Raw genomic sequence first — 17,548 nt, forward strand, 5'->3', positions numbered from 1 at the left:
CCCACCCAGGGCCACATCCTGCCAGTCCAGCTGGCAGAGACAATGCAGATGTGGCCTTGTGCCAGCAGTTCTGCTCCAGGCTGGGCTGTCCCTCCACAGTAGCCCTGGCCCACGCTCACATGATCCCCCTGCAGCTCCTGATGAACCATGGACTTCTCCAAGGGCAGGACTAAGCAGTGGTTCCAGCTAATCCAACCCAGCGCTGCAAGCCCTTGACAAATCCTGCTGATGCTCCATTGAATTGGAGGGACAAGATTATGATTCATGCATGCATTAAGCACAGAAATTAGTAGGATGCAGTCAGTTTGCATCACATTCCAAGCAATGCAGGGCTTAAAGACAAGCAGGGACTTAGACTGGGATTTTCTAGTAGCCAATAGGTTCTGCAGAGCATCATGACAGATTAGTCTGAAAAAAGAACAATTTAAAGACAAATCAGCCCAGTCCTCCTGCCCCAGAAGTGTGCACTGCTTCTTTGTGCTAAAAATTCTGGAGGGACCTGATGCATGGACTTTGAATAAGAGACTGAAATTAATTTCCAAATTACATTCTGCTGCGAGAAGCTGGTTTCAGCAAATTCTGGAAGCAGCCTGTTTGATAGGATTCAAAGCAGAATGCTGGTAGCCCAGCATCACAACTGGCAAAGCTTACCTTATGATTTCAGCGTACTCCTTGTCTTTTCCTTTACTGTCCCTCCATTTCCTGAACATGACTGACGCATCCACATTGGCTGGGGAGAATGTGTTGGGCTCATTAAGCAAAGAGATTACACTCAGTAAGATAGTCCTGAAAGAGGTAACCACAACAGCAGAGTCAGAGCTAATGCGTTCATGGATTCTGGATATCCACAACTTCTTTAGTTAGGTGTTGCATCATAAACTTGTTTGAAGTCAAGTCTTAAGCTGAGGACAGTGTTTTTAAGTGAGAACAAGTATTCATGAACCTCAGGCCCTGGACACTGGTGTAGGGAAGGTGATACAAACCTCATCTGACTACAGACCATTGTGTCTGTGCTTGGGACAGGGCAGCACAGAAAGCTACAATCAGACCAGAATTCAGCTTGTCTACTGAACTATCCACAGATGGGGTGGGGCTGGAACTCTGCCCTGTGAGCTGTTCCTGGTGGCCTGCAGCCTCCAGCTGGAAGCCAGGCCGGGCTGTTTGCCTGCCCTGCACAGGGAGAAGGACCACTATGACCCAAGGCCAGTAGAAAAGGCTGCACTACTTTTCCCCTGTCCTGCCAGGTGGTTGGGAGGCTGAGATAGGGCAGGACTCTCCACTCCTCAGTTTGTGCCCCACCCAGGCTGCAGCAGCAGCTCTCAAGCACAGTAAGGGGAAGACAGTGTGGATGTTTTTCAATGCCCAGGCAAGGTGCCAGGGCCCAGTGGGATTCAGCTGCTGGTACTTAGCAGAGCCAACATGAGCCAGTCATGTAACCTCTGGCAGGCAGGCAAGCAGGCAGACAGACAGACAGTCTTCCAGGATTTCCAGCCAGGGGCCCTGCTCAGCTGGCATTTACCAGCTGCAAACACCATCCCCTTGTCCAGAACTTTCTCTGGCAGGTCCCAGAACCCTGCACTTGAGAGTTGCAGCCTTTGCTGCTCACACTGTGCCTCAACCAGCACAAACACCCATACCCAGCCACCAGCTGTAGTTGCTACCATGACAGCACCACCCATCCCAGTGGTCCTGCCAGCAACAGCTTCTCTTTCGAGTGGAAGGGACAAACAAGGGACAGGGAATAGCTCTTGAAACACAGCATTACCCAAGAGCCACTTTGCAGACCTTGATTAAAGGGGACTGGGAGCCGCAGTCGTGTTCGCACTGATTCAGGGGCATGTTCAGAGCACATCCACCAGATCATGTATCTGGGTACAATTCCAGGAAATGCTTGGTCATTTGGATACTGAGTATCTTGAAAGGTTTTGAAAATAAACACTTGTATCTGAACAGACTGTTCAGCACAGCTATCAAGAGAGTCTTATACAATTCATTTTCTAAATTATATAATTCTGTACGAAAAGAGAACAGCAGCTCTGGAAGAAACTGTCTCATTGGATTGGAATGATGGGCATAAGACATAATTTTCAACTTCATCTCAAGAATTCATTTAATAGCCTTTGATTCTCTGCAAACAGGGCAGCATGTCAGCTCCAGCATCATGCAGAAGCTTTCTGCAGAGCAAACAAAGTCTAGGGAAGGCCAAGGACAGGAATTAATATCTGGATTTAGCATCTGCTCTACCACATTTCCATCAAGAGTGAGGAAAAGCCAATTTTCACTGTGGTGTCCAGACACCAAAGTTATTGCTACTTAAATACACCAAGACAGCTGCATTAGAAGTGAAGCTCTCTGAGATCCTCCTTCCCATCCAGCACATTAGACCAGCTCCATCACTGCTGGTATCTTTAAGAGCTGGACAGTGTCCTCAAACTCAAATCTGGTTGCCAAGGTACAAGGCATCCCAGCACAGGGGATCTGACAGGACTAATACCAGTAAAAAGTTAAACCATGTGGGACTGAAAACCTCAGCACCTGATACAAATTGCACGTGCTGGGTCTCTGTGATATTTTAGGGATCTGTCTCCCCTTCAGACAAGGCTGCTGTAGCATGGAAGAGCAGCCAGCAGAGGCTCAAGGAAACAGACCTGTTCTTGTTTTTTCTCCTGTATCAATGTAAGAAGGCTCAGACACAGATCAGTTTCCTCCCAAAGTGACATGATGTAGATTAGGAGGTGCTCCCAACCAGCACATCCTATTATACACCTTGCTGAAAAAGGATTTATTTTTTTTTAATTCCAGCTGTTATCCACATTTTAGCCTCTCAGAGCCACCTCAAGAGGTAGGTATAGATTGGTCCAAGTGCATTTTTGCCTCCTGGTATAAAGTCAAAAGTTTTCGCCTAGGCTGCACTGACAGTCATGTTACTGGATCAAGCTGTTTGTGGAATCTGCCCAGATTCCAGGCAGCAAAAAAAACCTAAGACAAATGGAAATCCTCGAGAAACAAAGCAATAGGCAGACAGTTCATCACCTATCTGCAGAAGATACAGGTGTACAGTACCTTGAATACTGTGTAGAGTCCTGGCCTGTGCAGTTCAAGGGCAGGGGAGACAGGGGAGATGTGGAGAAGAACAATTAAAATGATCAGAGAGCCTCAACCCCAAGCCTTCTACCACTCACTCAGCTCCATGGGACACAGGAAGCAGTATTCTCTGCCAAACAAATCAGAACTGCATTCTTTCACATCTTGCTGGGTTTTGCTGTGTTTACTTATGCCTGCATCACCTAGCTCCCAGTGATGGGAAAGTCCATACTGGTTGTGTTTCAAAAAGTAAATGAGCCCACTTGACACCCTCAGAAGCACAGGTGAACTCTCACAGTTGAAGAGTGAATTTTCCCCTTCAGACATTTCAACACCGCTCATCTGTGGGGAAAGAGTCAACACCTGGCAGGATTTACAGAATTCAGCAGCAGAAGAGCAGCTCCCTCTCATATCTTTGGCCCCTCTGCCTCCTGTCTGACACTTTGGAGCTTTCCCAAGCCAGATGGGACCCCAGCAGGATGTGCTTCTGCTGGCACTCTGTCCAGCTGGTGATGGTGGTAGGAGGCTAGAAGTGAAGGACCAGTTTTATTTTCATTTGCTGATACATTCATTTGCTGAGGAACATTTTGACCTGTCATCTTTAAGCCCAAGACAATTCAAGAGCATGAGCACCGAAAACTGCAACTGTGGTGAGAGACAGCAGAAATTAGAGAACAAGCACCATGCAAAGTTCCATGTCAGTCTCTAGGGTTGAGTATAATGAAATACCCAAAATGTGTGTGCGATATATGTAATTAATGCCCAAAGCTGTTTCCTTACTTTAAGGATTTTCACCTAGTTGACTCTTTATCTGAGTGTCTTGTAATGAGAATGAAATTCAGCTGTTTCAAAAGCATGGACAGGTTAGGCCTTGAATGTCTCTGGTACTTAGTGATCCTTTGTATTTTTGTCAGGAAGAGAACCAACAGCTGTTCCCAACACCACTCAGGAGGACAGGAGACAGACAGACAATGGAAGGCAAACAACAGGCAGGACTCTGCAAAGTTGCTTCGACTGGTCAGAATACTCAAAAACATCCTGTACTGGATTTGCAGGGCCTAGTTTTGTTAGCTAGGGTGCTACAAGGGTGGCTTCTGTGAGAAGCAGCCAGAAACTTCCTCAATGTCCGGCAGAGCCTGGCAGCTCCAAGGACAGATGTGCCACTGGTCAAGGCTGGGCCAACTGGAAAGGGCGGTAATGTCTCTGTGATAACACACTTGATAAGAAAAAAGTTTTAATTGTGTCCAGAGAAGAATGGAGTGAGAACATGTGAGAGGAACAACCCTGCAGACAGCCAGGACAGTGCAGAAGGAGGGGCAGGAGCTGCTCCAGGTATTGGAACAGAGATTCCCCTGCAGCCTGTGGTCAAGACAATGGTGAGGCAGCTGTGCCCCTGCAGCCCAGCGAGGGCACAGGGGAGCAGAGTTCCACCTGCAGCCCCGGAGGGAGCCCGGGCTGGAGCAGGGGGATGCCCAAAGGAGGCTGTGATCCTGTGGGAAACACATGGAGAGAGCAGCTCTCACTGGAACAGCTTGTCCTTGAAGGACTCCATCCTGTGGAAGGGTGACCCACACTGCAGCAGTTTGGGGAAGACTACTGCCCATGGGGTGGACTCATGCTGGCAGAGTTAATGCAGAACTGGCACACTGTGGGAGGGATCCAATGGTGCAGCAGGGGAACACTCCTCATCCTTAGCAGCAGAAGAAACAACGTGTGATGAACTTACTATAACCCCCATTCCACTACCCCCACACACTGCTGTGGTAAGGGGTGGAGCTGGGAAGGAGGGACAGGTGGGGGGGGAAGGTGTTTTTAAGGTCTTATTTTATTTCTCATTATCCTGCTCTGATTTTGTTGGTAACAAATTTAATTAATATCTCTAATTCTAGCCTATTTTGTCCATGATGGTGTTTGGTGAGTGATGCCTCCTGGTACTTATCTGCTGCTGAAGAACATCAGAACAATGAACAAGGTAAGGTTGTGAAGATTGGAATAGCTCAGGTAGACTAAGGCTGGGAGCAAAAGGGTGAGCTATTTCTTGCCCCAGGCCACTTCAGGATACCTTCAGGAAGGGGTGCAACACACAGATGGGCTCATGACTGAGGGGTGGACCTGACCACAGAGGCCATCACACAGGTTATCCACAAATGTGAAAGATGTGCTGCCATCAAGCGAGCCACACGAGTGAAATATCCCTGGAATAGAGGGCGGTGTCTGGGTTTCCAGTGTGGTGAGGCCCGGCAAATAGATTACACTGGGCTACAAACATGCTGAGGCAAGAGTTACATGCTCACTATGTCAGAGGCAACAACTAGCTGGAAATGTACCCAGTAAACCATGCCACTGCTTGGAACACAATCTCAGGTCTTGACAGACACATTTTGTGGTGACATGGTACCCCAGAGAGAACTGAATCAGGCAATGGGAGTAATTTTCAAAATCATCTCATAAACTCTAAAGCAAAGAAACATTGAGAGAATATATCACATCCCTTATCACCAACAAGCCCCTGGAAAGACTGAGAAATGCTGAAGACTGTTAAAAGTTTTAGGTAATGGGACATGGAAGCACTGGGATGCAAATTTTGCAGAAGCTACTTGGCTGGTCAGTGCTAGGGTATCTGTTAACTGCACTGATCCTGCCCAAACTACACCCACAGACACTGTGGGAGGAGATAAGGTCCCGGCACTATGCACAGGAAAGTGGCTGGGGAAGTCTGTGTGGATTCTCCTCCCATGGGAAAAGGCAGGTACATTGGTAGGATTGTCTTTACCCAAGGACCTGGGTGTACTTGGCAGGTAACGTGGAAGGATGGGGAGACCCAGTGTGTACCTCAAGGAGATTCAACCTTGGGGGAAAAGCAAACTGTGTGAGTTTTCTGTCGCAGAAGTAAAGGAACAGGAACAACATCACCTGACAAAGAATAAATTTTGTGAGGAGCAAGGAGAATGTGATGATGATGTGAGCCAGGCTGGTGACCAATGATCAAGTGTGCTGCTTCTCCTGTCCTGACCACCCATCCTGATGGGGTAGAGCAAAAGTCATGGATCTGGAGGGGTGCAGGAAGCCATGAAACAGGAGAATAATATCCATCCATGAAAGGACAGGTTAATAAAAATGTATATTTGGTAAAGAGATGGTTCAAGGATATAGTCTGGGCTGTATGTGTGGGTAAGAAGGGATTCCAGTAATGAGAAAGAAATACAGTGGAACAGTTGGAAGATAAATATATTATGTAGGATCTAAACATGACACAAGTGGTATGGAATAAAGAGTGGAGATTGTATTGAGTTTGCTGAGCTGTAGCTTGTTTTCCCTTAGCAGCCCTCAGTGCTTTCCATTCATAGTTAGAAAGGTATGATAACATGCAATTGTTTCGGCTACTGCTGAGCAGTGCTGGCACAGCATCAGCACTGTCTCTAACACTCCCCACTCCCCCATAAGGGGGCTGAGAAATGGCAAGATCCTAAGATGGGACACAACCAGGCCAGCTGGTCCAACTTAACCAAAGGGATATTCCATACCATATAACATCAGCTCAGACACAAAAGCTAACTGAGAGAGGAGGAATGGGGGACATTTGTCATATCACAGCATTTGCCTTCTGGAGCAACTGCTACATGCACTGAAGCCCCACTTCCCAGGAAGTGGCTGAATATTGCTCACCAATTGTAAGCAGAGATTAATTTTTTTTCCCCTTTGCTTATGTGACAAAGCTTTTACTATTACTTTAGTTAACTGCCTTATCTCAAACACAGAAGTTGTTTTCCGTGTTGTTTTTCTCTCCCCTGTCCTGCAGGGAAGGGGAGTGACAGAGCAGTTTGGTGTGCACCTGGAACCCATTACACACACTTTTCCACTAGTGTGGAAGAACTTTGAAGAAGATAACAGTGACTGAGACAGGCTTCAATATTTGAAATAACTTGCCTTTGGAGTATGAAACCCTGTGAATAGGACAGAAGGCTCTGCACTGTCAGCCCAGCATGTTCAGACAGACTGGTATGTCTTGTTCCCACTTGATTCAAGCTCTAAGCCCCACAAAACCTTAAATTCCCTCCCAAACCTCTCCCACCATAGCCCTTAGGTCTTGTAGAGACAGCAGGCCTTTGAGGTCACCACTGCACAACATATTCACAGTTACCTGACATTTTGGGTAGGGTTCCACCTCTCTGATGGTAGCTCTCCACTTTGTGGGTCATCTACAGGTGGGTGAAGAATTGAAATACATACATCTCCATTCTGCAAGACAGAAAAAAGCACTGAGAATAGCTTGGCTGGAGGCTGAGGCCTGATGACTCAAATCCACCACTCAGATGTGTTCTGATCAGTTTAACCTTGCTGATATGAACATTCAAGTGCCAGCAAAAACCAACGACAGCTGGAAATGGTTCTGAATTCTTCCTGGATCTACTTTATACCCAAGGGCTACCCTGCAAACTGGCAAAACCCCCCAATATTAAATCAAGAGGTTTAAAGAATGTACTGAAGTATGCAAAAATAGTAATAATGTAACATAAAACTAGATTGGTCTCCAGATAGCAAGTACGACTGTCACAGAGACATACAGTTTAATCACAGGAGATCCCAAGTAGGGTTAAAGAAAATTTGTGTTCCCACTAGTGGCTTCAGCTAGCTACAGAAAATTTTTGAATTGAGGGGTTTAATCACCATCTACTAGCTCAGGTATGAAAACATTATGTCTCCCAGGACACAAGGACCTTGAACAGATGGTGTGGGGCAGGCTTACACAGCTCCCCTAGGACACAGCTGTTCAAAATACAGATGAAAATGCAGGAGATGCTCTCTGAAGGTTTCACTGAAAATCCCTTCCAGCATGCAAAAGGAAGAATATTCTAGCAGCATATGGAAGCCATACAACCACATAATCCTCAATATGCATTCTACTCACCAGTGTTATGGCCTGAATATAGATTTAAAGCTCCATAATGCCTATTTAGGAAAGCTGTCAGCCCAATTCTCCATCAGCAACAGCACTCTGACACAATTGCTTTGTAGGAGGGCTGGAGCAGTATTCACCCCAGCTGATATCCTCCACTGAGGCAGACTCCAGGGACTCACATGGTACCAGGGCCTTACTGCAGGATGGGGTGAAGGTGCAGATGAGGCCTGAGGCTGACCAGCAGATATTGGCCTCTCCAGGCCCCATGGGCTTTGCAGCCAGCTGTTGGGCAGCACTCATACTCTCCCTTGTCACCCCAGTCCAGGGCACAGACTGATGAGAGGATCAGCTCTGTTCAGGACTCCAGGCTGGAAGCTTCCCACACACCTGGTCTCACATCTTTCCAACACTGCTCAGAGCACAGAGCTCACAGCAACAGCATCTGTGCCTTTGAGGCCAGGCCAGTGATCACAGCTACAGATAGCAGCAGCTCACCTGGAGGGTTGTGATCTGTATCCAGATTTCAGCAGTGCACTATTCATGCCAGGTATGCTAATCTAGCAGGCCCTTGTCACTTTGAAGCAGGTTTTAGTCAAGAACACAGCAAGGCAGCACCTGGAGCTGCTGAATTCCAAAACACATACTTACATTGCTGGAACAGCTTGCTTTAAGAAGGCAGTTTCCCTTTTAGGACCCCAACAGGCTTGTGAAATCTTGAATTTTTTTAGTATCACTCCACGCTGAAGTTAACTTTATTCATATTAGATTATGCTCAGTCTACTCTGCTATCACTAATAATTTCCAATAGTTTTTCCTTTAACCTTTTCCTGGAGGAATGCAATGCTAGTGGCCAGAGGAAGTATCTCAGCACTTGGGAAAAGTTCCTGAAGCAATCAGGTCAGCAGCATGTGAACAAGCAGATATTTGGCAAAATGAAGACAGAGGGAAGCAATGATGTGAGAAGTTTTTGTCTTGTCACAATCAGTGTTACATGTTTGGGAACTGCACTGCTTTAAGCATCTGGACGGGTAAAGGTTTAATGGGGCCTGATGAAGTCAGCACAAAATTCTAGGGACAAGGATAGTCAGGGGCCAAGCCCTTCCCTACATGCATTTTTGAAAGACATAAACAGGGAGAATGGGGTATTTATCTGCCATTGAGGTATATCCTCCATTTCTGTCAGGACTGAGAACTGTTATGTCATAAAAATAAAGAGCAAGTGAATGCAGTTTTACCAAAGTTCAATTAGATGGCCCAAGTAAACCAGAGATGGGAAAAACACACATTGCTCAAGTCTCATTGCTCAGAACTGGAATGTCAGCCCCAGCCCCTCCATCTGGTCCTACCAGCAGATTCTGTAAACTGCTACTTTCATTTTCCTTGCACTAAGAGGGGCTTTTTGTCCCCCTCCTCCTGAAAACCCTCAAATACCAAAGACTTTGCTGAGATAGTCTCAGTTTCATCTGAAGCTATCCCAGTGCCTAATCTTCATTACTTAAATGTTTCCAAAACAGCCTGCAAGCTGCTTCAGATTCCCTCAGCTACAAGAAATACTCCTATAAACACAAAGCACAAAGCTGAGAGCTTGTGTCTTTGAAGAGCAAACCCAAAATATACACATCAAGTTTTGGGTTAGTTCCCCCTGCTGCCTTCAGCTGTTTCTAGTAAATTTTTCATCTTTCTCACCAGGACGGGGAGCGGTCCTTTCCAAGGCTTGTTTTTGTACATTTCATTTTGGTAGCCATTTGCTACTCACCTCCTGCATGAGGGTTTCCAGATTCAGAATCAATACCCAGAGTATATGCCTGCAATTATCTGAAGATTTCAAAGTTGCCTTTATTTATAGATCAAAATTCCCTGTAACTGAAATAGAGCCTTAAAGAGAAACATCATCCTTGGCTACAGGAAAGATCCTGTGCCAAGTACAAAACCCACATCAGAAAACTGTCAGATAACTGATATGAGGATGTCCCTGGACTTAGGGCAATCCCCTGGATCAGTTAATAATTAAAGTGGGTTAGTATTCTGTTATCCACTGAAGTTTGGCAAGGTTTCTAGCCATTTATTACTAAGCCATCAGTGCAGTTCTCACCATGATATTTGAAGCACACCCATTCCAAGCTGGGCATTCAGCAGCAAGAACTTATCATAAAGGACTTTCCAAGCCCAACACATCAACTGAAGGCTTTAGAAGCTCATGGGATAGAAGAGAATGACATTCCAGTTTTCAGGTGGGTTCAAAGAAGTCTGCAAAACCTCTCATAAGAAAACCTGCGATAAGGTGAGAGACCTGCACCAAAAGGAACATTTTGAAAGCCTTTAGCTCCCAAAACTATAGAGGCAGTGCTTCTTAGAAGGTTGACATTCTTCTAGGATACCCAAAAATTCAGCCAGGATTTGGCTGACCTCCACTAAAGATCAAGTTTTGAACCAAAAGAGGCCTTCAGCCTTCAAATACAGCTCTATGGAACAAGGTGATATTGAACCAACTGCCTCTATATAGAATCATTCCTCTCCTGGACCTGCTGTGCAGTTCCATTGTGATCCAACTGCTGACAGTCCACAGTCTTGACTACCCTCTGAAAGTAACCCGTACACATACTGAGCTTAAGGAAGCAGAAAGCTCTCTCACACACCCCAGAAAAAAATTTTCTTAAAAACACCTTACCTCATAAATGTTGGGGTGCCACATTTTGGTCAGGAATCTGAAGGTAGGTGGTGAATATGGATAGTCAATAGGAAATTTAATGTGAGCCTGAAAAAAAGCAGAATAATTTAGCTATGAAACCGAACAAAAAAGACAACAACCAATAACTACAGTGAAAAGATTGGGGGGAAAAAAATTCATTAAGGCTACCAAATTGCTTATTTAATAAACCAGTGCCCAAGTGGCCCCACAGTGTAACCCTATGCAATTTCTTATGAGCAAAACACTAACTGAACAAGAAAAATCAAAACATCTGTGCTGGTAATGCTCAGAAGACAAGCCAAAATGCATTTACCATGTCCTAATTCAAAAAGCACTATTCAACAGCTGTTGTTAAACACAGTAAAATATACTGGAAAAGTTTTAACTCAACAGAGCACTGCTCTCTTTCTGAGTTCAAAAGCAGACTAAAAAATGTTTACTAAGCTGAATAGACCTGTTTTATATTTGCCTGTACAAATATTTAAAATTACTCTTCCCATGATGAAAAAAAAATTGTTACATAACTTGCTATAGTTATTTTGTCTTTCTTCAAAAGTTAAGCTGGTCCATCTACCTGTGTTTCTAATACTACATGTTTTGCCACCACAGGCATTTTTGATGTCTCAACATCATCAGTGTCTGTTTAATAAATCAGTGCACCTTGAGGAATATTTATGGGCAATGACAGCAAACATCTTTCAGTGGTCGACAACCATCTGTGGGGCACAACTCTGAGTCAAGTTGGTTGTGGGAAGGCTGCAGAGATCCTAGCACTGGAAATTAACTTCTCTGTGCTGCCCTGCCATTCACAGCAGTCTGAATATGGGCTGATCAAGTGTCCAAAATACTTCTCTCTGGAAGGTGGACTTGCATGCTGCTTGCTGCACTGTGGAGCACAACCCCTTTCCTTGGAACTGCTCAACCCACCAAAAAGTCCTACTGCCAGCCCAGCAAGGGACCTCCAGAGAAGCATCTTCTGGTCCTTCAAACACAGCCAGCTTCATTTGAAACAGAGAATGCAAGAAGAGATCCCAAAAGCAAGATTCATATTTATCCTGGTTTGAGACAAATTTAGGAGGAAACCTAGTCACCCTAGGACAACATGGTAAGAGCAGAATTCCAGGTCACTCTCCTCCACTTAAGTACCTAACCATGGCCCTTGCTCAACAAGAGAAACTTTGGAAAGTTTTATTCCATAGTACACAGAAGAAGACAAAACAAATGGATTGCAGAACTGTTAAGTACCTGGCTACAGTTTTTCCTTACCAGCACACACCTTTGCCCTACAACCCAAATTTTATGGGGTCAGAGTGTCAGATAGTCAAGAAAAGAAGGTTTTCTATTCACCTTCATGAAAGAAATTTACCAGTTTGCATGGCCTTATGGTCTGTAGATGCCTACTCATGACTGTGTGTGGGTATGATACAACAGCACTGAGTCCTCACCCCGCAGTCATTTGTCACAGCACATGCACAGCCAAGAGATTTATGATCCACTTAAACAATCCCATAGTTTAAGGCCAGTTGCACAAATGCCATTGCTCCAAGAGCAGTGAGTGAATGGCTCTTGTCACCACACGTTGCTGCAGCAAGGACATGCCTGGGTCCACAACATGCTGCACTGTGAGCAGAGCAGAGATCTACCCAGGGCAAGGCACGTTCATTCCAACTCAAGTGCTTGCATCCCGTAAGTGCAGACTCCTCCAGACACTGGGGTTTTCCCAAGAAAGCCCATTCCTGTGCTTACATGCAGTTTTGTGAGATCTAAGACACAAAACAGCAAAAGGACTGAGACAAAAAATGCAAGAGACAGCAAAACTTAGAATTGAGCTACCTACAAGATGTCTTAGCAAAATCTGTCTTCTACACAGCCACAGCTTCCAGGTGACCAAAGCAAAAAGCACTGTGCCAGTAGATTAACAGCCCTGCCATGCTTAGAGCCCATATAGATGCTCAAGGAGTGCAGGTCTCATTCCTCCCAGTAAAATCCCCCTGCTTTCAAATTGTGTAATCCCAAGGGATTTGTGTCAGCAAGACCACTCCAAAAACTGAGACTGAGGCACCAATATGTCCCTGTACGTCATGCAGACTCATGCAGACACTGTAGATCCTGGAAAACTGTTCCGAATTTCTAAATCCTGCCTGACAAACACAGTTCTTTATTAGAGATGAACTACCTGCCTACAATAACTATCACTATGAAATGCAGTGTTGTGTCACATGAAGGATTATCTTGAGCTCTAGGAACAGAAAACGCAGCTGGAGAAATAAGAGAAATCTTTCCTTCCATGTGCAGGAAGCTAAGAACCTGGCTTCCCTGTAATATATGACATACTTAGAGAAAGCAGTCACATTACATGGTGATCAGCTATTTCTAACTAATCTACTAATCTGTAGCTCTTTAGCACACTGAGGTTCTGTACTGGAACATAAAGCAAGTCAGGCTTCTCTACAAACCTGATTTCAGAGTCAAAAGCCCCCAAAACAGAAAACCTTGAATTACAGGCAGGGATTTTTCCCAAAAAAAAAGAGCACCACTGTCAAGTCCCCACGGTGAGATCATCCAGAATTTGAAAGTGAAACCAAACACTTTTCCAGACCATTACAAACAGGTCTGAGAGAATTACCTCATCTCTTCTGCAAGAGAAACCATGAAAGTTGCGTAAGTCTACTCTGCTCTCACTGAATGTTATTTGAGTTTCTGTGTGGGTTAAGCAAGCCAAGAATTTCCAAGACAAGCTGCAAGACTGCTTGCAAAATGCAGCAACAGCCACAATTAGAGGTCATTTTTTTTTTCCCACTGAAAGCCTGATTCCAAACAAGTAAAAAAAAAAAAAAAAAAAAAAGACTAGATCAAAAAAATCAACCTAATTTTAAGTAGATCTCACAGAATAGTTTTTTCTCTACAATTTCACTGATATAAGGCAAAAAAAAATCTGTTAAACTCAGCCAGGCTGCTAGGTAGTAGAGAGTGGCAGAGTTTTCATGGAGCTTGTTGTTAGCTCAGTTACAGCCACACAACCTAATTTAGGAGGACTAAATATGCAGTTACCCCCTGTGAGTTCCAAACAGTTACTGCATTTACTATGTGCCTGACTCCTCAAACTGAGTTTAAACAGAACAGAAGTAATCCTGTTTTGGTGCTGATTTTAGCCAGCTGCATGCCATGGCTCCTTGACATCACTGAAGATACTCAATAGATAGAAACGTGAAGACCAGTCACAATCAATCCATTCCTCCCTTCCCCAGTTTGCAACTAGTCATGCTTATGGTCCGTAGAAAAATAATAAACTCTTCTAAAAAGTCCAGCCTAACAGAAGATACAGCCCTTTACAGACATTTACAGCTACTACAAAAACTTCACCTTCTAAATTATACCATAGCATGTATTTTAAGAATATTGCTACCAGAATAATCACTTTGTTTCCTATTTTACTGCTTCCCTGCATCTTCAACAGAGACTGCACTTCAGGTTTGTTAATCTTCTTTAAGTTGGATAAGACGAAAGTACAGGTTCTGCTACATATGCCAGAAAAATACACAGTCTCACTAGATCTTATGTGACTGAAAATTATTCACTGATAGTGAATAGTCACTACAAATAACTATTACAGCAACTTAGTTTCTTGAGATCTTGCCACACACTTGACTAAACACTTGTGTCACAACTACTCCAAGCACTCTAGACTTGGGGCAGAGAGGCTGGAAAGCTGCCTGGCAGGAAAGGACCTAAGGGACAATAGCTGAACATAAGCCAGCATGTGCCAGGTGGCCAAGCATCCTGGTCTGGATCTGCAACAGTGAGGCCAATGGGACTAACACAGGCAAGACTCCCTCCCAGCCTCAGTCCTTGTTCCAGTCTAGCTGTAAATGATACTTCAGAAGTCTGACTGATGCTGATTTTTTTACAGCCATTTCAAGCTGACAAAACTGACACCCCTGATTTTTAGGAAGAAAGGGAAGGAATGTTGAATCCATCCTACCTATCCAGTGCAGATAGGCTATGGGGGAAGCACACACATTTCCTGGAAAACCATCAGGATCACAACTCATCTGATTAGAGGATAATGGGAAACACCAGCAGCTTTTATAATGACCAGCATAAATTGCAGCTGCTTGGTGCTCCTGGAAGTGCCATTTAGAGATTACTTTTATTTCAAAACATTGCAAGCTTAATGCCAGCCCTTCTAAAACTCTGCATTAGTGAGGGCAAGGACCTTTAGCAAATTGTACTTAAGATCAGATACAAAGTTTGAGTTTTGAAATTATTTTGCTGTTATTTGTAATTATCTGCTGCAGCCAGCCCACAGATAAGCTCCTATTGACTCTATGCAAGTACTACCAAGGTCTCTTACAGATCACCCACCTGCCCTGGCAGACTTGAAGACAGCACAAGGATTCCTCACTTTCCTTAAGAGGCACAAATAGGTTCCCCACTGTGCTTCTGCTGACTGCTCCACACACTGAAGATGAACAGGAACTACAGGCCACTACCAGGTTAAGTGGCTGTATCTAATCCCACAAAATGCCCTTTCCAGCTGCTGATGCATCACACATTATACCATTCATTTAACAGAATCTCCTCTTCCACATTAAGCCTGGATTAGTGCATGCGGTATTAAACACTGTGCTGGAAAGCATGTTCAGTCGAGGTCAGCAGTCAGTTTCTCACGCAGTGAGGTTTAATGCACCTCAGTATCATCCAGCTCATAACATGTAAAGCAGCATTACAGCCATCCTACTGTACTGTCAACTACTTGGTGAGGTAAAATGTAGGGCCAACACTGCTATTTCAGCTCCATTTGTGACTTATGGCCTAAGCAATTTCTTGTGGGAGAGCCGGGTGCTAGCCTGGTACTTTAAACCCAGTTATTGCTTCATTTCCCAGCAACACTGTTTATTGCCATCTGTTGTGCTTTCAGAGAATAGGAAGAGCACATCTCTGATCCAAGATGAGTGACCAGACCACTCAAGTCTTGTGAGTCCTGAAAACTCCCTTAGTGCTGCAGTAGCCATATGAACAGCAACAGCAGAAAACCCCTTACATCCCACATTACCTGCACTGCTTCATAAGGAATTTAAATCACAAAGATCTGAATGTGAAGAATGAGCTAGATCTTATGAGAAGGACATGAAGCATCTAAACAAAAAAGAAGACAGAGCCAAAATTCAGCAGAGCAATGATGAGTCAAGAAGTAAGGCTAGCTTACAATCAGAGACTGGTTTGACAGGCACCAGCCCATTCTTGTTCCACACTAAATCATATCTTGTATACATTTCCTAATTTAGTTATCTAGGACACTACTAAATCTGCTGTTCTCAATGAAAGACTTCCTCTGGTACAAACTAGATTTCTTTTTACCAGAATGTCTTTTAACAGTAAGATGTTATTAAATATTTATCTGCAATGTTCATAAAGCTGAGATTGTTGGCAAGTCATCCAACTCAAACCAAAGCAGGTAGAGGGGCAGATTACATGAGCACCACCCACACTCAGCTAACAACTGCCAGGTCGATTTCCACTGTTTTGATTGTGAGTTTGACTTTTCACAATGCTACAGAAAATGCTATCATTTCAACCAGTGAAGGAGACACAGCATTTAGCAACAGATATTGAATTAGAAACAGTGGCATCCTGAAACAACAGAGTATTTATTCTATAACCTGCCCATTTTGACTCAGCTTTTGCTCTTGTCTGCTATCTCATCACTGAGAAGGGCATTAGCAGCAGCTATGTAAGACACACCACCAAACAGAATTACTTGATCCTCTTTCACAGGGCTAGCTGTTGGTTCAACAGCTTCACTGAGCTTTGACACAGGGGACAAACAAATAAAGCAATTACAGATTCCCATGAAAGAAAGTTGATGTCATATTGAGGTTTATGTATTTTCCCAGGAATTCCCATGCTGAAATATTATGAGATTCCACCCTCAATTTAATCTTTACTCCAGGATCAGGCCTGATTTTAGGAGATATAAAGATGAATATGGAATATGTCAGAGACTGTGACAGGCCATATGTTAGGAGGTTTCTGCTATGGCTGAAGGTTTCGTGTAGAGATTGTGCTCCTGGATCTGATGCCTTCAGGTTGCCCATAGACTTGACACAGGCTTGAGATTGGGATCACTGTGTGTGGGCTATGCAGAGAGGCTACTCTGGGTGACTATTTTCCAGGCAGAAACAGATGACTCTGTTCTTATATAGATCTGTACAAATGGAGACACAAATGATGTCTCCATTTAGACAAAATAGGAGGAATAACTCCAAATGCGTGAAACTTACATTTCCTTGTGCAGCCTGATATTTTCTGAAGGAGCCAGAGATACTTGGGGACACCATTTCTAAAGTTTAAATCAAATCATGCATCTCCCATTACGTTTTAGCTTCAGAGTAGAAGCTGGGACTTGAAATACCTTATTGTACATATAATTGAGCATGCTGGTACCTGAACTGGTAAAGCTCTCACATGAGGATAGTTTCTGTCCATCTCAGATAATGCAATTTTCCATCTCTTTCAATTTGTAAAAACAGTTAGTTTTGCTAGAGCAGTGGCGGGAATATTTGAGACTGTTTATACAAAGTATCATGGTACATTACTGGCATCTCTGGCATCATACCTGGAATTTCCAATTTCATGCTTAGAGGGTTGTTATTTTGGGCACCTCTCCTTGCCAGGCTTCAGGGTCCAAAAGACTGTCTCTTTTAGTAAGACCTGAATTATCCTATGACATCTTCAATATTTTGTTCAATCTCACATTTTGGAATTTAACTTTGCTGGGTGAGTAATTAATGTTTTCTTGAAGCAGATTTACACAGGCACATCTACGTGAGACAGCATGACATACTTCAGACTTATCCTGGTAATTTATCAGT

The 17,548-nt window shown here is 44.1% G+C and overlaps 1 protein-coding gene across 1 annotated transcript in view; it reads right to left on the bottom strand.

Annotated features, from left to right (window-relative positions):
• The window catches only part of LOC132341669 (ubiquitin-conjugating enzyme E2 R2), a 54,706-nt gene that overhangs the window by 4,194 nt on the left and 32,964 nt on the right, over positions 1 to 17,548 (bottom strand). Inside the window, exons 2-4 of the mRNA XM_059873531.1 lie at positions 10,653 to 10,739; positions 7,226 to 7,323; positions 652 to 786 (exon numbers count right to left, since the gene is read on the bottom strand). Coding sequence (XP_059729514.1) covers positions 652 to 786; positions 7,226 to 7,323; positions 10,653 to 10,739 — 320 coding nt within the window. The remainder of the gene's footprint in view (positions 1 to 651; positions 787 to 7,225; positions 7,324 to 10,652; positions 10,740 to 17,548) is intronic.

This window comes from Haemorhous mexicanus, chromosome Z (genome assembly GCF_027477595.1).
Source record: "Haemorhous mexicanus isolate bHaeMex1 chromosome Z, bHaeMex1.pri, whole genome shotgun sequence".
Lineage (NCBI taxonomy): Eukaryota > Metazoa > Chordata > Aves > Passeriformes > Fringillidae > Haemorhous > Haemorhous mexicanus.